This window comes from Drosophila innubila (assembly GCF_004354385.1).
Source record: "Drosophila innubila isolate TH190305 chromosome 3R unlocalized genomic scaffold, UK_Dinn_1.0 2_E_3R, whole genome shotgun sequence".
NCBI lineage: Eukaryota > Metazoa > Arthropoda > Insecta > Diptera > Drosophilidae > Drosophila > Drosophila innubila.
In genome coordinates this window covers 786,965-809,367 of record NW_022995380.1, presented here as the reverse complement: position 1 = coordinate 809,367, position 22,403 = coordinate 786,965, and the positions used below count along the sequence as shown (strand labels likewise).

Here is a 22,403-nt window from a genome sequence, read left to right as displayed (position 1 = left end):
GGAACACACGACGTATACGCAATTTTCAACCCTCACAATGGCAACGCCATTTGTTATCAATGGATAAGTGCGCTAAACGTACAGGATAATCAAGCGAAAGTGAAGCTTAGTAAGCTGCCTGAGTGCTGCATTTAGTGACTGAGCACCCTGTATGTGTGAACAGCCCTTTGGGGGTGGCTGTGCGTATACTTAATGGGGATGTGTGTGCGTGCGCTGGCAACGACGAGAAAGAGACCAACAAGGATAACGACGATGTGAATCGGTAGTCAGTTAACGACGCCACATTTGTCCCAGTTGCATCTGAACGCTCCAGCCGTAAACGTTGTCGAAACTGGCTACAAGCACAAATCAAGGTAAGCTTCCACAAAAGTATAATAAAATTGCAAAGAAAAATTGCAAAAAATTGTGAGCTTAATTGTGATAAATGTAAACTCATTAAAGTCAAAACAAAGTCAACGAAAGTTCAGGCAGACTGACAACAGAAGCAATTAGATGGCCAGCTGAGACATGGCCAAAAGCCAAACCCTTTTGTCAACTGGGTGTGGTTTCTAGCCAGACAATTGCTGGCAAGCTCATAAAATTCAGCATTTGATTTGATTGCGTGTTAAATGTTTAACAATTGATATTGTGGCAGATAAAAGAAATCTACAGTTTAGCTGTGAAAATTTTTCCACTGCGTTATATAAGAACTTGGTGGTCTGTGAAAATTTTTTGGCCCAAATTTGCATGTATACCAAAAACCCAGTTTTGTATCTATAACTCAACCGAAAGCAGCGAAGCTGCGGAGTCTGCGTTCTGAGTAGCATTCAAGGAGCAGCTGGAAATGCTCAGAGCACAGCTGTGGGACTGTGAGATGGGATTGTGAATGGGATTGTGAATGGAATTTTGAATGGGAGGCTGGAGATGTTGTTTTGGCACTGACCTAGAATGCCGACACGGCGAATAAGGTGGGAGGACTGGAGGGAGGAAAGCAAGGGGCATTTGAGTCTGCGCACGCAAATACTTGTTGCTGTGGCAGGTCATGCTAATGTGTTGTGGCATGTGGCATGCCACTTGTACGATTGACTGTGACACTGACACTGAAATGGAAACTGAAACTGGCTTAACATGTTGCATGTGTGTCCTTGTTATTTCCAGCTGGCCACCATGGTGACCAATGCCACGAACAACAACAATTTGCAGGCAAACAACAACAGCCAAACACCAAACAATAACAACGATGACTTTGACATTGATCAGGACGATGGCCTCCAGGATCTGGGCTTGCCGGTGTCCGTCCAGACATTTCTCTGGCGTCAAATTGCCCCCTTCATAAGACCCAGACTGGGCAAACTGCATGAGGCCAGCTGCATGGTAAGTCTCACTGCCAAAACCAAATGAAATGAATGATACCAGCAACAACAACAATTTGGTCATAAATCCAAAAGCGAAATAAAATTCATAAAATGAAATGAAATGAAATGTGCTGTAAATTCGCTATGCGTGTTTGTTGTAAGGATGGACTGTGTATACCTGTACCATTGGCACAATCAATATGGAATATAACCCATAACCCATTTAACTATGTGTGATCTTCGTTTTACTCGCATTATTCACTTTTATTTTCAATGGTATTCGATAATAAATTCGACATACTTAACTATTGATGTTTGATGTTTTTTTTTATTCAATTTGCATACGATTTTCAATTTCTTTTCTACAATTCACAAACTAACACGACTTTTCCTATTATACTAAATGCTTTAAACAACAACAACAACAATAACAAAAATAACAACAACAACAAACAAACAAACTGTACAAATTAACATTGTAAAATCTTTTGCAATTTGTCTGAAACTGAAAACTGAATCTGAATGTAGTTTTGTCAACATGCACCAGGACACCACGTAAGTCATAAATGTTATGTACAGTTTATACTAATTTAATAACATATCTGTATTTTGATCTGTGCATTATATAACTAAATATTTAATTACTCGAAACATTTTCTATGTACATTTTTGTTTAACTGTTGTACTTTAGTACTTGTGTTTAGTCTTAAATGAATCTTCGTTTTGCTGTAAAATTGCTAATTACATTTAATTGATCTTAAGCATTTTAAAAGACAAAAATCATCTAATTGTATATCCATATATTATTCTTCGAAACATTCTATAACTAGGAATCCAAAGAAGCTTGCAAGGTAAGCTAGCTCTTTATGGTTTTGAAGTACTTTATTATCATAAGGAACTACTTTACAGTCCTTTGAGAAGGTGCTTGTGCAGAACATTCAGTTTGGTCTCTCGCCTCCGCTGACCAAGGCCCTGGGCGCCATTCCCCGCTGGCGTCTCCTACAGGGTGCCCTGCCGCATGTCATGCATGCCTGCGCCGCATTGTTATACTGTAAGTTGCCAAGATTTATCAATCAATCAATCATTTAATTAACCAATCAATCAATCAATCGATCAATTGATCAATCAATCAATCAATCAATCAATCAATCAATCAATCAATCAATCATTCAATCAATCAATCAATCAATTAAACAATCGATTAATCAATCAATCATTCAATCAATTAATCAATCAATTAACCAATCAATCAATCAATCAATCAAACAATCATCAATTTGCAGGCCGCGTAAAGGATATGCAGGCTATTGGGCCAGTTGAGACCAAATTGCTTTATACGATGCAATGGATTCTCCTTTATGCCGCCGAGGAGTGTGCTGATGATGAGGATGGGGATGAACTGGGTCTGGCCGAGGCAGCTGAGCCCAAACCCAAGCCAATGGATCAGTATCTGTTCTCAGTGCCAACAATAACCGTAAGTAGCTGTCACTACGAGTATTTTCCAGCATTCAGAAATTCATCCATCGTTTTTCTTGACTTAGTTATTTGTGTACTTGTTTGCACCTATTATACATCATCTGAAGGAGTCGGATTTTCAAAACTTTCGCCTCGAAAATGGCATCAAATTGTGGCAGGGCATGTGGGACAATCGTGCACCTGGTGCACCATGCTTCACTGCACCCGTAAAGCCCAAGGCACGCAATTTGCTGTGTGCACCAACTCCAAAAGGATCCACGGATGTGTTTCAGGGTCGCAAGCATTCCCTTGGACCGGATGCCATGTCACCCAAAGCGGATTCCCCACAGAGTGGCATAACCGACTATGGTCAGGATGAAGAGGTAGGTTAAGTGCATCCTTGGTCTTTCATTTAGAACTAATCTAGGTTATTTCTAGGGCTCCTGGGTGTCATCACCCAAAGAATTCTTTCCCGAGACCATACCTGAAGAGGCTTCCAGCATTGAGGATGAACGTGTCGTTATCTTTAGGTTGCCATCGGCCCCACAGCTCATGGATAACTCATTCTTCACCGTAAGCAATTAAACCTAGTCATAAACTTGTCAACCGTATTCTTAACAACATTTAATTTCCAGGCCGATGCCAGTTTGTTGCAACAACAGCTGCAGCAGTCGCAGAGTCGCCGTGGCAGTCATCAGTCCATGAGCTCGAGGGACAAAGAGAAGGTACCCTCCACCAAGTTTGAGTTCGATCAGCAAGAACTAACACGCGGCGCCTCCATGAAGGAGAAACGTAGCGCTTCCGTTGAGAAGGAATCGGATTCTGTTAAGTCAGAGAGTGTAAAAGCGGATGTTTCAGCTGCCACATTCCTAGATGTGTCAGTTTTACGTTGTCTTTTCATTTCGCACTGGCAGGAGGAGGGCATCTTCTGGAGCTTGCAGTATCTTTATAACAGGTAAGCAATTGCTTAAGCAAGAAATTACTCTATTCAGGACAGCAAGGAGCCCGTTCGGCTCCAGTTCTTTTAACCCAAGCAAGACCTATTTATTTAAAAAAACATCCGATCTGAAAAAATCGAAACCAACCGAAAATGAATGGGAATTTGAGAGATTTTTGGTTTCGTTTTCTGTGGCACCCCTGATACAGAAGTTTTTCACAAATCTTCAGAGATTTTAAAGAGAAATAATTTTAAAAACAAGCGTTCAAATATCAATCATTCTCAAATGTCAGAGATTTCATTCTTTCGAACATATTTTCAAAGACAATTTGCAATTTAAGAAACATTATAATTTAAGGTATGTTTCATATAACTAACCAAATTAATCATTAATCAAATTTTTTATTCAATTTTATTCAATTTTATTCAATTTAAAAAATTATTTACTTTTTATCAAATCCTTTAACACCTTTTTTGACATTAAAAAAAAAGGATTCTTGAACAATTGCTTTACGTTGCTTTTGCTCTGTTAGACTTATAAAAAATGTTTCTTAACCTGTTTTCCATGAAATGACTTAAAAAAAAATATTTAAAAATAGTATATTAACATTGAGTACTGATTTAAAAAATTCAAATACAAAAAAAAAAATGCATTCAACATAAATGACAAACTGGACACTTTCGTACTCCACCTTTTCGTTTTGCTTTTAAAAACATAATTTTTTGTTCAGGGTTTTTTCAAAGCTGTTTCAGTTAAGACACTTTTATAGTGTTGCTCAGAACAAAACACTTGACAAGTAACACAAACGCTCCGAAAAAATGTGTTCGGTGGAAAGAGATACCGAGCCGATTTACATTTTTTTATGTTTTAACTTGAGCGAACAGTTTTAGAAATAATTGCTCTATGTTTTTTGAGAGTTCTGATCAAAATGTATATGTGTGAACCAGTGTACAAACAAATAAATTTGGTTCAGGTGTTTCTGGGAATAATCCGCAAGCTAATCCGAAGTCTTATTAAAGGTTCGAAATAGCTAACTGCCCTTTTTTTTAATGTTGGAGTTTGTAGCTGATTTCTTACCAACTCTTTCTCTGCAGACTCAGTGAAATTGGCGAAGAAGCTGCCATCACATTAAATCAGCCACGCAAGCGATCCAACTCTTTGCCAATACCACAAATTGAGATATCACTGTACCAGGGCCCGGGAAGCAACAGCCGCGACAGTCCTGGCAGTTCCGTGGTCAAGGACTACATTGAAATCCCCGAGCCAACAGCCGCCGTTACAGCGAGTGCAGTTGGTAAGCAGGAATTAAAAGATATTGAATATCGTTTATTCTCACAAGAGAAACTCTGCATTTACAGAAGAAGCCCAAGTCCTGCCCAGCAATACGGAGCGACGGGGCAGCGAGAAGAAGAAACGGGTCAAAATGGCCGATCTTAGGGCTTTTGTCGAGACAAAGATGTTCTCGAAATCGGAGAAGAATCTGGAAAAAGTAGGGCTCGAAACAATCTCTGCCAATGGCAAGATTCCACTGCAACATGCAGTAAGCCGATAGCTATCATTAACTTTTCAAGGAGTTCATTGCACGCGTTCTTTGAATGATTATGATTATGATTATGTGTTTGCTTTGATCTTGAAAACCCCGTTAGCCCGATCATTTAATGAACCTGTTTATGTGTTGTTAAAGTTATTTGTTAGCCAAATGAAATTTAATATTTATGCTGGACATACTAACAGATTTCTTGAAAATTCTCTGACTAGGAATACCATCGAAGTCTGGACACTGGCGAGAAGAAGTTATCACGATCAGCCTCAATGATCACTCGGGAACCGGCCAGTAATCTTATTAAAGGAAAGTCGATGCCTAGCTTGAGGTAACTGCAAAATCTCGAATCCAATTTCCAATTCCAAAATACTACTCTCAATTAGGCATCTGATACAAACTTTTTCCACATCGACACTCGTACCATATAGACTCTTCATATTTCAAATCTAACAACTATGTCTGTATATATTTATTGTGTATTACTTACTGAACTGATCTTTATGAACTGAACAACCAGCTGTCTGCTCGATAGCGGGTGAGTTTTGGTCTACAACTGAATGCCTTTTCTTTAAATCTTGTAATGCTCCAAGTTAACTTCCAATTGTGTCTATGCTTTTTACCCTAACTATGCGATTTCCACATCTTTAACTAAAGTCCTCCTATCTATCTTAAGGATAACGAATACTTTTCACCTATCAGTTTTCCTGGTCACATCTTGCTTGTCAGTTACCACCTTTATATATGATCCCTTAATTCTGATCAATTTCTTAAGGATTTCCCCAAGCTTTTTGCATTTATTCCTAAGTTACGAGCACTTTCGTTTGACTAATGCTTTACGCACCTATGCTTTCCGCATGTCTCCTACAAAATGCCAGATTTTACAGGTACGTTGAGCCGCCGAAGGTGTCAAGGCCACCACATACCACCTGCCCGCGGTCCTCCACAGCATTTTATCCGCGGAATCCCATCATTACCGTTACGGAGCACACGCCCACCCCGTCCCCGGACTATTTGAAACGTCAGGTGATTCTCATCAAGAATAGTTCCACCAAAAGATTTATATTTATTCATGAACAGGGCTCAATTGATTCCCAACTGGATGCATTGAGCAATGGTGGAAGCATTGCCGGAGCAGGTGGTGGAACCGGAAGCGCAGGTGGTGGCAGCACCACCACCCGATATCGTGGTCCAATGCTACGGTCCCATACAGACTCGCATATCGATTACACGGGAGTTGATGAATCTGAGGCACCGGGCTCTTCATTCTATATAACACGCGATGGCGGCATCGATTATGAGATTGTCCTTCTGGCAGTTAGCAGCGTCTTTAAGCGAGATCCTTCGCAGGTCTGCTCTCTACGTGTTCTGGAAGCTGGCCTCAACATCTGCGAGCTGCTCATCGAGATGGGAGTGTTGAAGCTGGGCGAGCATGCCCATGAGATATCAATGGGCATAACACGACGCGCTCTCCAGGTGCTGGGTTGTCCACATGGTTGCAATGATGGTGAGTAGAGCGAAAAATTCTTTATCTTACTAAGAATTTAGTATTTTTATCTTTTTCTATTACTTATTATCTTACAAAAAAAAACTCTTTACGAGGTAAAACCTTTGTGACGAAAGCCTTTTTATGCCCCAAAATTTCTGATATCCAATTTTGTGATAAACAATATTCAATTTAATATATTAAGTTAAAACAATAATATATGAATTAATTGAATTTCATATGCTTCTGACACTGATACTTTGAAAGTAGGTTATTAATGAGCTTACTCCAAATTTCAATTCACAATTACATCAAAGCAGGATACCCTGTGCTCAGGCAGGGCCGTTAGGCACGCCGAAGATTTGAGGCATTACATTTTTGACTGATTGTTCCAATGACAACTATATTATATATTCCATTTTAACGGTATTTAGCGTATTCCCGCTAAACAATCGGTTTTTTTTTAAAAGTCGAAGAACAAACATTTCTAGATTTTCGAAAAGGAATAAATTCCCATCATTACATCTAAGGTATTTTAGCGCTTTGATGCAATATAAGCTATATATATTGCTGGTCGCCTTTCGCACCCGTCGTGCTGCTTTCGTCACTAGCGCGAACTGCCGTCCGGAGTGATACAAGTAAATGGAAAAACTATAAGTTCCTCTATATTGCAGGCAGATCAAGTTGGTTTTTTGTTGAATCGGACCACTATGTAGTTGTCATAGGACCGATTGGGTAATAATCAAGTTGTAGTATGAAAAACTTTTTGTTTTATCGTAATTAACCTGACAGAATATGCTTTTAAATTGGTCTAATACATCATTTCCGGGTTAAATCGGTTTAATATAACTTACAGCTGTCATTGGAACAAGTGAAAGAAAATGAAATACTTTGCAAGGGCGTCGAGCAAGCAAATTATTTTGTAATTTTAGCAGTCTATCTATACTATAACAACGGAATATTTAAAAAAATAAAATACATTTCGTCAAAATCAAACAGTGTCACGTTTATTTAAGAAAATAGCTGTAGCTTTATTTTAATTTAATTTATTAATACTGTATGTGCAGGCTTTCCCCATTATAATAATAAAATAAAAAAAGAATAATTACTGTAGTCAAAATCTATTTATATTAATGTACATTGTTTCATAATTTAAACACAAACCAATTACTTTTTGCAGGAGTTCGTGGTCCTCCCGCTGATTTTCTACGTAATCAATGCCAAAAGATACTTTCGCGGATGCTTCGTCAGGCAGGACAACGCACCAAGCGATTTCTGCAGGAAATGGTTAAGAGTTCGCCGTTGCCAGAGCTTATAGATTACTTCCATGCCTTTCTAGCCTTCTGTGTGGATCCAAGTTCCCTGCTGTCCCCATTGAGTAAGTTAGATCGTGCTTAAACTATTCAAAAAAGAAAGGAAACTATTCCAATGTTATTAGCTTCGTCTTAATCTTGATTCGAATTTTTAAGTGCACAAATCCCAATTGCAAGCTCATTTATATAAAAAAAACAGTAGACTCACACAAATGAGAACCACTTTGACTGTGATTAAAAAATTAAAGCTGTGAAACAAATCTTAATATTTTTAGCTTTCTGACAATTTACATATTTTTTAAATACCTTACATTCTTAGTTTTTATAAGTTGTTATCTACATTTGCATTTTTGGACTAGACTTTTTTGGTCGAATTTAAAACATAACAGAAAAGTAATTTTGTATCGATTCCTATTCAAGTTGGATGTAAAATTTGTAATCTTTAAGCTTTAAGTTTTTAATTTCTGGACTGTTCGAATATGCGCAAGTTCAAATTTGTGAGTCTCTACTGCATCATCTTGATCATTTGCCATTTTTGCCTTATTTGCAACCAATTTGTGTACTTTGTGTGTGATTTTCTCTTGCATGCGACGAGTTTTGCTAATGCTTTTGAGTTGTATCCTCTTGTGCCCCCTGTTGACCCTTCACCACCAAATATCAAATACTCGTACGTTGTATATATATATATATATGTATGTATATAATGATGATGCAATAATAGCTCATAAACGTCAGAGTGGATATAAAAATGTTAACACCGATCTTGGTGGTGTACCAGGTCAGGGCGGCTATTCGACCAATTTTAGTGGCGGCATGAGCGGAGGGGCCGAAGGCCAAGTCGTTGGAGCCGTATTCAAGCAGCTGGTCAGCAGATTTGTGGAGGCCAGCAAGGATCTAAAGACGGCCGAAAATGTGGCCCTCTACAGTGACATACGACAGCTGGTCACCTACGTGAAGGGCGCCCACGGTGGCCCCTTCCGTTTGGTGGCCCTCAGCGGTATACTGGCGGTCACGCCGCGTCCACACAAGAAGGGGCCAACGGCTCAAACCACCAGAGTAATACGGTAGGTGCTCCAGGGACAAATCAACAACCTTTTTTTCATTGTTATTCTTGAGTAGAATTATATTATATTACTATAACATAATGATATAATTTACTTATAAGTAATAATTTTACCCGTTACTTAAAAAATAAGTAAAAGGGTATATTGTGTTCGTTGGAATGTATGTAACAGGGAGATCAGCATCAACACCCGAGTCATGTGTGTCTGTCCGTCTGTCCGTCCGTCCTTTTGAGCGCCTAGATCTCAGAGACTATAAGAGATAGAGTATCCAAATTTGGCACGCAGATCCCAATGGCGTTGGAGCAGGTCAAGCTTGTTTTAAATTTATGACACGCCCCATTCCGCCCCCGTTAATCGCAAAAACCACCACACTCCCAGCTTTTAAGATAATAAATTTTTTTGTGGTAATTAACGTTATCTATTAATATTATCTAATATCTGATATAACGACAGCAAGATCGGACAAGTAGAACGGCAGTAATAGCTGACCAAAGTTATTAAAATTATTATTTCAATACAAGCACCCAAAAGTATGCAGTAGTTTTTATTAGTTAGTTATTCTTTAAAGTACTTTTAAATATATTCGAATAAGTAACGGGTATCCTATGGTCGCCTAGTTATTTATTATAACGATGCTGACAATTTTTAAGTGACATATTTTAATCGGTGTTATTATTATGTGAATTAAGAAATCTGTTTAAAATTTATAAATTAATAGCTTACATAAAAAAGTAAACATTTTTTGATTCTTACTAGCTTACTCTTGAATTTTATTAATTTAATTTAAGATTTAAGAAATTTTGTTTTAATATTTATAGCTAACAAAATAGGTATAAAAGTAAATAAATTATTGTTTTTTATCTGTTTAGGCATATTCCTCAAGCAGATACCACACAGGGTGTCTCAAATGATGATAATCGCTCGCAACGACGTCTGCTGCTCAAGAAACGGAGCACATCCTCCGCCTGCGCCGTGGTGAGTCTTAGGTGATATCAAATCAACTGTAGCTGATCCGTTGAATTTCTTTGCAGAGTTTGTTGGAGACGGAACCCTGCGATGAGCACTACAAGACCAGTCAGTCACCGCTGAGCAACTTCAGGCGACGCACGACTGGAGTGAGACCAACATTGACACCGCGGCACAGTGAGCGTGCGCTGCTCTCCGATTCCACGTCCAGCTCGGAACGCAATTCGCTGGGACGGCTCAGCGGCTTGGTGCGCTGGTTCCGCGGTACGCCCAAAGAGGCATCGTCCATTGACCTGGAGATAGGCTCGCTTAATCCCGAGATATCATCCACATTCATGCGACACGCCTCGCTGAAGATTCAGCGTGGTCGTTCCAGCGATGGCATTGGGCGTTCCATACAGCGTGCCAAGCGACGCGTTGAGCGACGGCTGAACCGTTTCGGCGGCATTGTGAAGGGCAAGAAGAAGGTGGGCGGTATCGAAGAGACAGCGGACTACAGTCGACGCAGTTCCTCCGACATGTGCGACGGACCCCGTGAGTCGGAAGTGGTCATCCTCAAGGAGCGCAAGCTGGTGCCCACCGAACCGGTGCGTATCGGCATGCTCCGGTTATCTTTTCTCCTGGAGACGTGTGCGCCGGGCTCATTCCCAGATCCGCAGCTAATTGCTGCCGTCTTGGATCTGGTAAGCACTTTTATTTCGTCATCCTATCAGATTACTCAATTTCAACAATTTGCAGCCCCAAGCGCCGCTGGTAACACGTGCCACATTCCTGCTGGAGTGTGCCCACTTTGTGCATCTGTGCAACAAGGGTCAATGGCCCATCTGGATGAAGCAGAATTTGGGTGGATATCGTGCCTCCGGCGCCAACATCAATCCCACCCAGATGAAGCAACAAGTCAGCCAGACGAGCGCTCGACGTACTCACATACTTCTGAGAGCCGCTGGCAAAATGTTCCATCAATGGGCTGAGATGGTGGGCGCACGTCTCGAGGAGATTCTCTTTACAGAGCGCCTGCAGTACGAGGCGCTTAACGCCAGTCTCACCGATCCGGAGAAACAGCGCGAGTTGCTGCAGCAGGACGAGGAGGAGGACTTCCTGGATGAGTCCTCCGTCAATCCACACGGCAATGACTGTCCACATGCTCTAAAGCTAATTGCCTGTGTGCTGCTTTTCGAGATTACGGCTTTTCTACGCGACACGTACATCACGTTGCCCAAGACCTCCAAAATGCTCCACAGAGACAGACCCGCACCATGGGAAAAAGTATACCGGGAGGCGAATCGTCGCTGGTCCATGGCCCTCAGTTCCATGGGACACTCGCAGACTTCAGCCCAGAGTCTGCAGTCCATTGCAGCGGGCAACGATGGTGCTGGCCAGACTGAGCGCAAGATTTCCTTTGTGCTGCACGAGCCGGACAACGAGTCGGAGAACAGCAGCAACACCACTTTAACCAAAGAGGGTGAAGAGGGTTAGTCCTTTCTAATACTTTGTAAATTATGTAATTACATGCTCAAATCTTTCAATGATAAGCTCGACGTCCCACTGCCTCCGCGGTGCGTCCATTTCTGCTGCGACGCGGTACAGCAACCACAACTGGAGGATCCTTCAAACGACGCTCCCTGAAACTGCGCAGGAATACCAAGGATGGCAAGGAAATCGAAACAGACTGTAAGTACCAGATTAAGTACAACCATTTGGTTTTTCGTGAAGATCAAATTTAATTAAAAGACATGGGACATATCTTAGATTTTCATGATAAATATGCTAAAATTTTTTTTGGAATTCTCCCAGAATCTAAAAGTCATAAAATCGTTAAAGTGATATAATACAAGAAATCAAAATTTTCGTTAATTATAAAAAGATAGATGCAGTAATTTAAATTCGCTTGTGGAATTCCCGAGCAATGATAAAAAATGCTAAAGCCCACGTTGAAAAAAAAGTATTCAAAAATGCTCAGTTAAAAAAAAAAAATTTATGGAATCTCCCATTATCTAAAGTACTCAGTTAACATTTTACAGGTTAAATAAGGTTTTTTAACTTACATTTTGGCGATTTGTGACAAAACGGCACTAACGATTTTTGTTTATTTTCTATATGTTGTAAATAAAAAAAAAAATATGTAATAAAAAGCTGAAGCTTTTTGCGCACAATGCAGAATGTAATTTTTTTTTTGTAATTTATTTATTTTTGTATTAAATTCATCTATTCATTGGAATATTTTGAGACATGGAATGACTTTCGTCACTAGACTTTTACCTCGTAAAGAGGTTTGTTTTGGAAGTTAAGTGTACGAGCAATATGAAAACAAAGCGGATAAAAAAAACTTTTAGAAATAATTTGTACCCAAATGCTATAATAATATTAACAAATCATGACTAAATTTTTGCGCATTTTTTTGTGCGAATTCTAACTCGTAAGCATCGTAGCTTTATTAATGATCTCTTTCACACAGTCAACATGCAGTCGCGACGTAAGGTCTCCTCGCTCTCGGATCGAAGTGACACCTCCGAGCAAGGCATTGTCAGCGGTGGGGAGGAATCTCCGGGAATACTCAGTGACGATCAGCAGCCGGAATCGCCAACGGACTCAAACGAGAACGATGAAACGGCCAAGAATATGCCCTGGCTGAAGGCAGTGATCGATTTGATCACCAGCTACAACTATTACTGCACCCACAAGGGCTACTGTCATCCCTTCTGCTACAAACGACACATGCGCTCCTGCACGCGTCTTATAAAGGCGACACGTAAGGTAAGTATTGGGCCAGTTCAGGAATCTAAGACCACTTCCACTTTATCTATGCACATTTTGCAGGTTTACGGAGAGGAATTTGGATTCAATTTCGACGTAGATCATCCTACTGTTGAGCCCACGGTCATTACTGCCAGCAAATCCTCAGCTCGTTCTCGTTCGACTCGGAAAGTTTCGGAGCAAAGTTCCACACAAACTTCACCGTCCAAGCGCAAGGACAGTTTATCCCGCAAGGATCGGTATTTTATAGTCTAGCTAAGCTATTCGATTATATTTTAATAATGACCCACATTTTGACAGCATCAGCGATGATCCTGATATAGAAATGGCCGAGAAGTTGGCAAGGGCCTTTCGTCAGGAGAAGGAGAAAAAGCTACAGGAGGAGCCGCCCATTTTGAAGTTTATTCGCATTCATATACGCAATCTTTTCCACTTTCCACTGGCCACAATGCTGAAAGGGGCTGTGGTTCTGTCCGAGGAACTGGTCATCGAGGCCATGCCTGCTGCGTGGGAGCTATTGCTGGAAACCAATCACGATACAGCCACTTCCAGTGCCGCCGTCTTTCTGATGGGATCAGTGAAGGCTCAAAACTTTGCCTTTGACATTATGCAGCGGGCTCTGAAGCATAAGAATCCGGATATACGGATTGGCGCCATCCAACGGTATCTGGTGCTTTGGAAATGCCGTTTCCATGTCTGGCCACGCATGGAGGACAATGCCCACGACGCCACCTTTAAAGTGCCCCCAGGAGGCATTGAGTTCACGCTGCCCTCACCCAAAATTGGAATTGAAAGTCTACCAGTTGTAGATCCTCCCTGGATGCCAGTGCAACAGACAAAGGACATGGACATGACTCTCAATCAGGATAGACATGTAAGTGGAAATGATCTCGGGGATTGACTCTAAATGTACCTATAGCTTCACACTTCTAAATTTAATCTCATTTATAACTATTAGTCCCGTAGTAATTAATAATAATCCTTCTGAGTTTGCTTTTCATCCGATTGGTTTTAAGATACAAATTTAAAAGTATTATTTTATTGAAGTACTTATTTTTAATGGGGGCATGTTCGTAAAAATTGTTATCAAGTGAAAAAAAACATAAAAGTTCCTCAAACCATTTTTAGACCCCGTACTAAAAAAAAGTACAGGGGTCTATTAGGTTTGTTTTAACGAACATGTGCGTAACAGGCAGAAGGAGGCGTGGCAGACCCTATAAAGTATATATATTCTTGATCAGCATCAACAGCCGAGTCGATATAGCAATGTCCGTCTGTCCGTCTGTCCGTCTGTCTGTCTGTATGAACACCTAGATTTCGGAGACTATAAGAGCTAGAGACCCCAAACTTGGTATGTAGGTTCCTCTATATTGCAAGCAGATCAAGTTTGTTTCAAAATTCGGCCACGCCCCCTTTATCGGCCACAAATCGAAAAAAAAAGTTTCATATCCAAATTATAAGAACAATTTAAAAGCTAGTGACACCAAATTTGATATGTAGATTCCTCTATCTTGCAGGCAGGTCAAGTTTGTTTCTTTTTTGAATCGGACCACTATACATATAGCGCCCATAGGAACAATCGGTCGAAAATCAAGTCTTAGTATGAAAAACTTTTTAGTTTTATGAGATATCGTAACCAAACTTATAGAATTTTCATTTAAGTTAGTCTTACACATCCTTACCGAAGTTGGTTTAAATCGGTCCACTATATCATATATTCACAATGTCATAGGACCGATCGGGCAAAAATTAAGTCTTAGTATGAAAAACTTTTTTGTTTTATGAGATATCATAACCAAACTGATAGTATAGAAATAAAACTTGGTTTTATATATCCTTTCCAAAGTTTGATCAAATCGGAGTACTATATCATATAGCTGTCATATTACCGATCGGGCGAAAATCAAGTCTTAGTATGAAAAACTTTTTTGTTTAATAAGATATTGTAACCAAAGTGATTAAATATGCATAACAATTGGTTTTGTATACCCTGTCTAAAGTTGGTTCAAATCGGACCACTATATCATATAGCTGTCATAGGACCGATCGGGCGAAAATCAAGTCTTAGTACGAAAATCTTTTATGTTTTATGAGACATTGTAACCAGTATGATAGAATATGCATTTAAGTTAACTAAATATTTTTTAATTTTTTCCATTATTAGTTTTTGCCATAGTAAGTACGTGGTCTCCGACAGTCGAGTATGCTCGACTGTAGCACCGGCCGACTAGTTTTATTTTAAGTACTTCATATAAAATTAACAGTAAACTATTTTTTCACTGTTTTATCAATATGGAGTTTTTCATTCCGCGGTCGTTTCGCTTCCAGTCTAAATAGCCCTTAATGTTGGACCAATTTAAAAACTGTGGATACTACAGAATTTCACGTTTTCAATTCAATTTATCAGATTATTTTTGTTTTCCTGTTAGCCAAAGATTAAAATTTTTATAATAATTTTAAACCCTACTCTCTTAAGTTTGAAATTTTCGATTTGGTATTTTCAAATTTATTATTTATACAAGTAGTAAAAATGTTTAATGGTATTTTAAAATGATAATTTTTCTAAATAAAAATAATTTTAGTTATTAATTATAATCTTTAATTTTCTACTGATTTTATTTTAATTCTTTTTATAATGCTTAAATAATATCTGGTGTCTAGTTCCTTAAAATTAGTTGGCGTTAAATATAAAAATAAATAATTCTTACAGCGCTCCCTGGTGACCGCCACAAAGAGTCGAAAGATGCAGCAAACGGAGGCGATACGGAACGCACTGCGGCAACAACGGGACAAACAGCGGGCAGAGCGTCACAGTTTCCTCATCACAATGATACCGATAAGTCAACAGGCTTCCCATGAGCCGGGCATGGAGCATGAAGATCACGAAATCGAAGAGGATTTGGATGGCACACGTGCATCCTCGCATCTACATCATGCCCACTCTCTCTTCCCCTCGGTGCTGTGCTCTTCGGTGATGCAGATAGTCGGATGTTTGGATGATGCGGCCATTGGATCGGATGGAAATGCCGTTTACGAAGTGGCCTACCAAGTGATCTGGGTGTGTCTGGTCGAGGAGTCAGCATTGTTTTTACGCTATGTCTTTGAGCGTCTAACACGCGATCGCCAGGATCAGATGTTTAAGTTACTTCGACATCTAATTCGCTTCGTTCCACGTCTCCCACAACAGGCAGCCTTTGCCCTTTACAACTCCATCATTGGCTACATTATGTTCTATGTGCGTTCATCCAACGAACTGAAGCAAGAGGTAAGTCAAAGAATCGTGCCTGTAAGCATTTTCATTACTTTTCATTCAATGAAATCAGCAATGAAAATTAGGGATTATGTAAATGACATTTAACTACTGAGCATTAAAAAACCATTTAATTACAATTGAAAAATAAAATGAATTACAATTGTCTGTCCACATATTGTATTAAGAAATAGATTATAGTGAAAACTTTATTTAATTGCCAATGATAATTTATCTTTGGATAATTTAATTTTTAAAATTTAACAAATTTAAAAAAATTCTAAGTGAAAAAATAATAAACTGTGATGAATGTAAAAATGCTTATAATGAAAAATGAATGAAAAAAATAATGTCGATCGCTAAAATATAATATTATACAGAAAATAATAATGTTTAAAAACATTTTATTAGAAATAAGTTAATATATAATTAATTACTAATCGAAAATATTTCTAGCTCGTGGGATCCGCACTGTCCGTGCTTTGGATGGTTGTACACTCAGTTCATGGCATTATGTTCAAGGATCTAAAGCAAATATTGCGCAAGGAGCAATGCGATGCATCCATATTGTTAACAGCTAATGTGCCGGCTGCCAAAAAGATTGTGGTGCATGGCCCCGCTGATGATGATTACAATATACCATCGCAGTTTCCCGTCCAGGAGGACACATTGTTCTGTCAGCTGTTGAAGGAGGCATTGGACTATTATCCCATTGATGAGAAGAGCATCACACACTACTGTCTGGTGGACTACAAGAGCAGTGAGTTTTCCTACCAGTTGTTAACTTTTCTTATTGATGACGCTTTTTCAACATTTCCCTTAGACAAAATACTCAATCCCAATTGGTATATAAGGGATTTGTATTTCTTCAAACGCTCCCAGTATCCGGAAGTTCGTTTAATGCTCATGCGTCCAGAGGAATCATTTCTGGCACTCCAGAAGCAAGAGTTGACCAAGAAATTTGTTGAAATTGGCAAGGTTCATCTCACCTGGGCCATTCTTAAGAATGTCGACATGGTCGTTCAGCGAGTTGTCTTCTTGCACGAGGAGCTCATGAAGCTCCCTTCGTTCCCGCGGAAGGCGCTTGAGGTAGACCTAGATCTTCATCATGGTGGAGAATATGGTAAGGTGCTGCTTGGCCTGGATGTCCTTCATAAGTTTATGTGGGTCCGACTTATTGCCCGCATGTTTGAGGCGATGGCCGGAAACTTTGCCTACTCGGCGGACATTCAGCTCTTCCTCAATGTGCTCTCCGGTGCTTCCATCCTGCACGCCGAGGACTCCTGCATTATGCGCTACGTTATGGCTACATTTATCAACGCCGCCTTTAACTTCAAGAACATCTTCTCCACAAATGGCTACTTCATGATTATGCCCACCTTGCTCCAGGTGTACTCACTGCACCAGACGAACAAACTAATTACCACAACTATCGAGTACGCCGTGAAGCAGTTCTATCTGCTCAATCGGAAACCCTTTATTCTACAGATGTTTGGTTCGGTTTCGGCCATACTGGACACTGATGAGGATGGCACTTACGGAGAGGCACATAAAGTGCAATCGAGTTGCCTATTCAATTTACTTCTCAGCTTGGAGGATCCCTCGCCGGATCCGCTCAACATTGCCGAGCTGGTCAAAGAGCCCAAGCCCCTGAAAGCCATTGACTTCTGTTACCACGACGAGGATGACGATGTCACCGTCCTTGACTGCATCACTCTGTGCGTCATGGTGGTATCCTACTCAGCTGAAAGCACCCGTGGCTACCAAATGCTGGCAAGTTTAACTTGTACTTTAACTGGGTCTTTTTAAGGGGGTCTACTTTGGTACAAAATTCATAGGAATCTTTCAATTTATAGATCATTCTGGAGGCCATTCTTCCCTGCTATCTGCAACAAATCCAATCGCCCAGCTACATTCCACTCCAAGGTAAGTCCGAGCGCGATATTATACTTCAACTGGCAGTCGCCACCAGAACAATGGTCCACAATTGTGAGGGTCTGGCGAAAAGCTACAATGGACCCTACCGCAACAGTCCGGAACACAAGGGATCCTCGCAGCGCAACTGTAGTCGCGGTCCGCCCTGTTCACCTGGCATGGACTTTGAGGAGGAGTCGCATACGAAGTATGCAACGGATCCGCGCACCAAGAACATGATGGACTCGGCCGAGGACTCGGAAATGATTCGCACCGAGTACAGACGACCACGTGATGTTCTGCTCTCTGTTGTGGCCGACTTTCTAACCAAATCGACAACTCGGCTAGGTGAGCTGGCCAAGAAGCTGCCCACGAATGACACCAAGCCAACCGAGGTGTTGGACGCCAAGTGTCACATACGCCTGGCGGACATCGCCCACTCGCTATTGAAGGTATCACCCTATGACCCGGAGTCCATGGCCTGTCGGGGATTACAGCGATATATGCAGTCGGTGTTGCCTCGCGCAGAGTGGTCAAATGATACACTGCGGAATGCTTTGGTCACCGTACTTCGACGCATCGACAAGGTGTTCCTTAAGATTTCGAAGAAGCCATCGATACGCCGCAATACTGATTGGGAGGCGGCAGCCGGGCTGCTTAAGGGCATTCACGAGACGATCATAAGGCATCCATATGTCCTCCACTGGCAACAGATGAAGACACTCATCAGCACGGTCCAGAATCTGATTGTCAATGAACCTGGCACCGGTATACCCGAGGGCGTCTCCAGTGCAGGTGCAGCGCTCATGTCTCAGAATCCGCCGGCCTTTTTCTGCTCGGCCGTGGTGCGCCTGGTGGCACTGCAGGTAGTTAGTCCCGTTGACTGCTTCTCCCTTGTCCAAATCTGCGGCGGCAGTGCCGAGTTTGCCACGCAGGAAAAGGCCGAAGGCTTTCTGATGCATCTGATCATGCCACTGTGCTTGAAAGTTTGCTCCGGTCGCGGTGTCTCCGATGTCGGTGAACTGAAAATGAGCGATGTCACATTCCTGCTCACCGCCGTATTGAACGCTATGAGCCCTCCGGCAGGTCGTACCGGCCAGGCGGTGTCCCAGATAAATCGAGTTACTGGCGATCTTCGCGCCGGCTCTTTGACCTTCACTGGCAGTCGGGATGCCAAGCGACCGGCTCGCATATCAGGTTCCCTATATCAAGCCGCCTTCCTGGCACTTCGCATCGTCTGCATTTGCTTTGAGAATCGTCTGTCCAGCGAATGGCCGCGGATTGTGCGCGTCATGCGTGACCTGGGCAGGCGCAATGAGGCAGCGCCCGATCTTTGGAGCTTCATGGAATTCGTGGTCACCCATCGCACGCCTCTCTACATCGTGTTGTTGCCCTTTATTTTGCACAAGGTATGAGTTATCCTACTTAGATCGTTCAGTTAACCTTGTCTGATTCTCGAACAGATCTCACAGCCTCCAATTGGCGACCACGAGCGGCACATGCAGTTCATCATTAGGGAACGACTGCGAGGCACACCACCGCAGGGTGGACTGAAGTCGAAGGGTGCTCTGCTCCTTGAGTTAGCCAGAGAGCTGCGCGATTTGCGCGACGAGTTGGAGGATAAGCGATATGGTAATCAAACGAACAGCAAAAGCGTTACATTTTCCTATTTCAGCTCTCATAAATCAGTGTCCACAGATCGCGAGAGTTCCGAGCAGAAAAAGAGCGACACTCCAGCCGCAACCAGCGTCGCAGATGCCCACAAGTCGCAGCAACGACCCTCGCTGATATCCATATTCACGGGCACCACAACGGGTCAGGCCACGCACTCGCATGTCTCCGCCGTGCCCATCGACTCACGCAGTGGCTCTGGCGGCATATGCACTCCCAGCGATACACTCTCACAGCAGACGCTGCATCCACCGCGGGAATCCTTGTCCAGCAACTCCACAGGTCGTGAACCGCATACCACGACCAGCGAAAGTCACAGCGGTGACGTAGCCGTGGGCTCAGCTCCAACTTTAATTGGCCAATCATTGGGCAGTGGACCCAGTGGTTCGGGACATGGCATCACTACAGCCTCGCCACTGCCTCCGGGCGTTGTCTCGCAGCTGTCCCATTCACAATCGCTGCAGCAGGCGCCGTTCAAGGCTCAGCCGCCAAGGCTACGCTTTGTGTCATCCGTGGAGTTCCGACACTCCTCTGGCGAGACGTCTACCACACCGCTCTCACCTGAGAGTCCCGCCGAGGACAGTTCGGGTGATCACACACGCTCGCGCTTGCAGCGATCCAAAGCAGCTAGTCGCAAGACTTTCAGGTTGAAGCGCAGTCGCCTCACTCCCATAGAGACTCCGAGCATTGTAAGCACTTAACATGGAAATTGGGTGATTAAATCCGGCTTAACTAGTTAATCATTCTGCAGGTAACTCAACTTTCCCAGGAGGAGCATCAGGCCAAGGCAATTGGCGAAATATCCTGGGACTCAGTATCACAAACTTCTTCCACATCCGGCTATCGGGATAACAACAGCCTGCAGACGGGTCTTCTCTCTCCCGATGGCTCGCTGGGCGGACTTACTTTGGGACGATCACCTTCTCAGCACTCTCTGCTGATGGTTTTCGAGGGTCAGGACGAGGACACACTCATTTAACAATCACAGAACGGCGACCGGGCCTACGAGCTTTAGGACAGCCTCAATCTAAACTAAATTAGGACAGATATTATAGTTAGTATTTACGAATATGTAGTTGATGCTAAGTTTTATATTAGTACGCATATGTACGAGTAGTTGTTTTCCATTATGTGCCCGATTTTGTATGTTTTGATGTAGATCGATTAGAAAACTATTAAATAAATATGATAGCCACTTTAAATGCACATTTTTTCATTGAACAAAGATCCAAATCGACACATACATTGAATTGGGATACAGATTATCAACTAATAATTATTAAATAGTTGATGTTAAACTTATATCTTTCAAATTTCTTTAATTATTGGCATTTTTAATTGAGGTTGCCGCCTTCTGTCGATTCTCCTTGACCAATTTCCGCCACTCCATCCACTTAGCTAACTCGGGTGGTTCGCTGCCGCTATTCTGCTGCTCCAGTTGCATGTAGTACGCTTCACGCAGTATCTTGAAGGCTTGAATGCTGTAGTAGGGCTGTTGAGTGACTGGATCATAGTAGCGCGCTGGGAGTCTGGTAATTGGGCAGATTCCACTAGAGCTTTTGGGTGCCCGTTTCGGTCGGAAAATCGCATGGAAAGCCTTATCATTGAAATCATTTTCTATGGTTACAAATGTACGCTCGCATTTTGATGCCGGATCTTTGGGATCGTGGGGCAGCGTGGTGGTGCGTGTAGGCTTACGCATGACGGGCATTGTCAGTGAATGATACCGTATAGTTGGGCCCGTGAAAACTCGTTTGGTTGGGCGTGTTTTCTTTTTCTCAAGTTCCATTTTCTGGAACTTCTCTGTGTATTTTTAGAAACCAGTTAGAATAGCTTTTGGTTAGCTGTTGAATTGATTGACTTGCCTAGCGACTTGATGTTTTCCTCCTCAGTGATTTTGGCTTCCTCAAGAAGTTCTTCTTGCGTGGGCATATAATCCTCCACTCGCACCTTTTTCTTCTTACGCTTGCGAGCATCGTCCAGCTCCTTGAGTCGTATCTTTGTAGCTTGTGTTTTAATGGCAGTAGATGTACGTATAGATTTCCGACCAGAGTCCTGTACTGTAAAACGAGGACGAACTCTACGTTTGACTACGCCTCCACCACCACGTTTTCTGTGAAGCGCAGCTACGACTTTCGTGTCCTTCTTGGCAGTTGGTTTAGCCGGTTCCTGCAACATCGTTCTCCATTAGTATCTATCATATTAAGAAATCGTATGCTTACCTTATACGCCTTAGTGTTAACGCCACCACGTTTGCGTTTCTTTTCTGGTGCATCCTCCTGATCAGATACAGGTTCATCCTGTTCGTCGATACTGAAATCGGAGTCCACGACATCCTCTTCTTCATCTTTTTGTCTGTAGCATCAGATAGTTAACGTATACGCTTGAATTTCTAATAATGCTTTAATACTTACACATATTCATTGTCATCTTCTTCATCCTGAAATCCGCCATACGAAGTCTTATAGAACTCGTCCTCTTCCTCGTCCAGCAGCTTGGCAATCTTGTTGCCAGCATTGTTGCGGCGGGAACGTGATGCAGCCATCAAATATTGTTTTGTTTTTTAATTTACAATTACTCTCAATGCCGCCGGATTATTTTTTTCCAACTGTAAACAAATAAATTTGGACCTGTTCTTCTTCTTGCAAGTAACATTCACAGCTAGAGATGGTAAACATCAATTACGCGGGCACAGATAATTTCATTTTAAGGAAAATC

The 22,403-nt window shown here is 41.9% G+C and overlaps 2 protein-coding genes across 2 annotated transcripts; one reads left to right on the top strand and one right to left on the bottom strand.

Moving 5' to 3' along the window:
* Positions 1-298: 298 nt before the first annotated feature.
* On the top strand, positions 299-20,887 carry LOC117790478 (protein unc-80 homolog). The gene is made up of 31 exons (XM_034629934.1): positions 299-353; positions 1,138-1,353; positions 1,863-1,889; positions 2,165-2,185; positions 2,244-2,385; positions 2,618-2,808; positions 2,876-3,172; positions 3,228-3,362; positions 3,425-3,744; positions 4,822-5,021; positions 5,086-5,267; positions 5,486-5,598; positions 5,788-5,805; positions 6,146-6,293; positions 6,348-6,774; positions 7,934-8,131; positions 8,788-9,130; positions 10,000-10,105; positions 10,162-10,779; positions 10,835-11,567; positions 11,630-11,767; positions 12,552-12,850; positions 12,914-13,089; positions 13,151-13,724; positions 15,561-16,115; positions 16,557-16,860; positions 16,924-17,873; positions 17,957-19,423; positions 19,478-19,646; positions 19,704-20,374; positions 20,437-20,887. The coding sequence occupies exons 2-31, from the start codon at positions 1,147-1,149 to the stop codon at positions 20,662-20,664; spliced, it is 9,957 nt and encodes a 3,318-aa protein (XP_034485825.1). The 5' UTR covers positions 299-353; positions 1,138-1,146; the 3' UTR covers positions 20,665-20,887.
* Positions 20,766-22,322, bottom strand: LOC117790477 (vacuolar protein sorting-associated protein 72 homolog). The gene is made up of 4 exons (XM_034629933.1): positions 22,100-22,322; positions 21,908-22,040; positions 21,551-21,854; positions 20,766-21,488 (listed from the first exon to the last, which is right to left on the bottom strand). The coding sequence occupies exons 1-4, from the start codon at positions 22,228-22,230 to the stop codon at positions 21,004-21,006; spliced, it is 1,053 nt and encodes a 350-aa protein (XP_034485824.1). The 5' UTR covers positions 22,231-22,322; the 3' UTR covers positions 20,766-21,003.
* Positions 22,323-22,403: the final 81 nt, after the last annotated feature.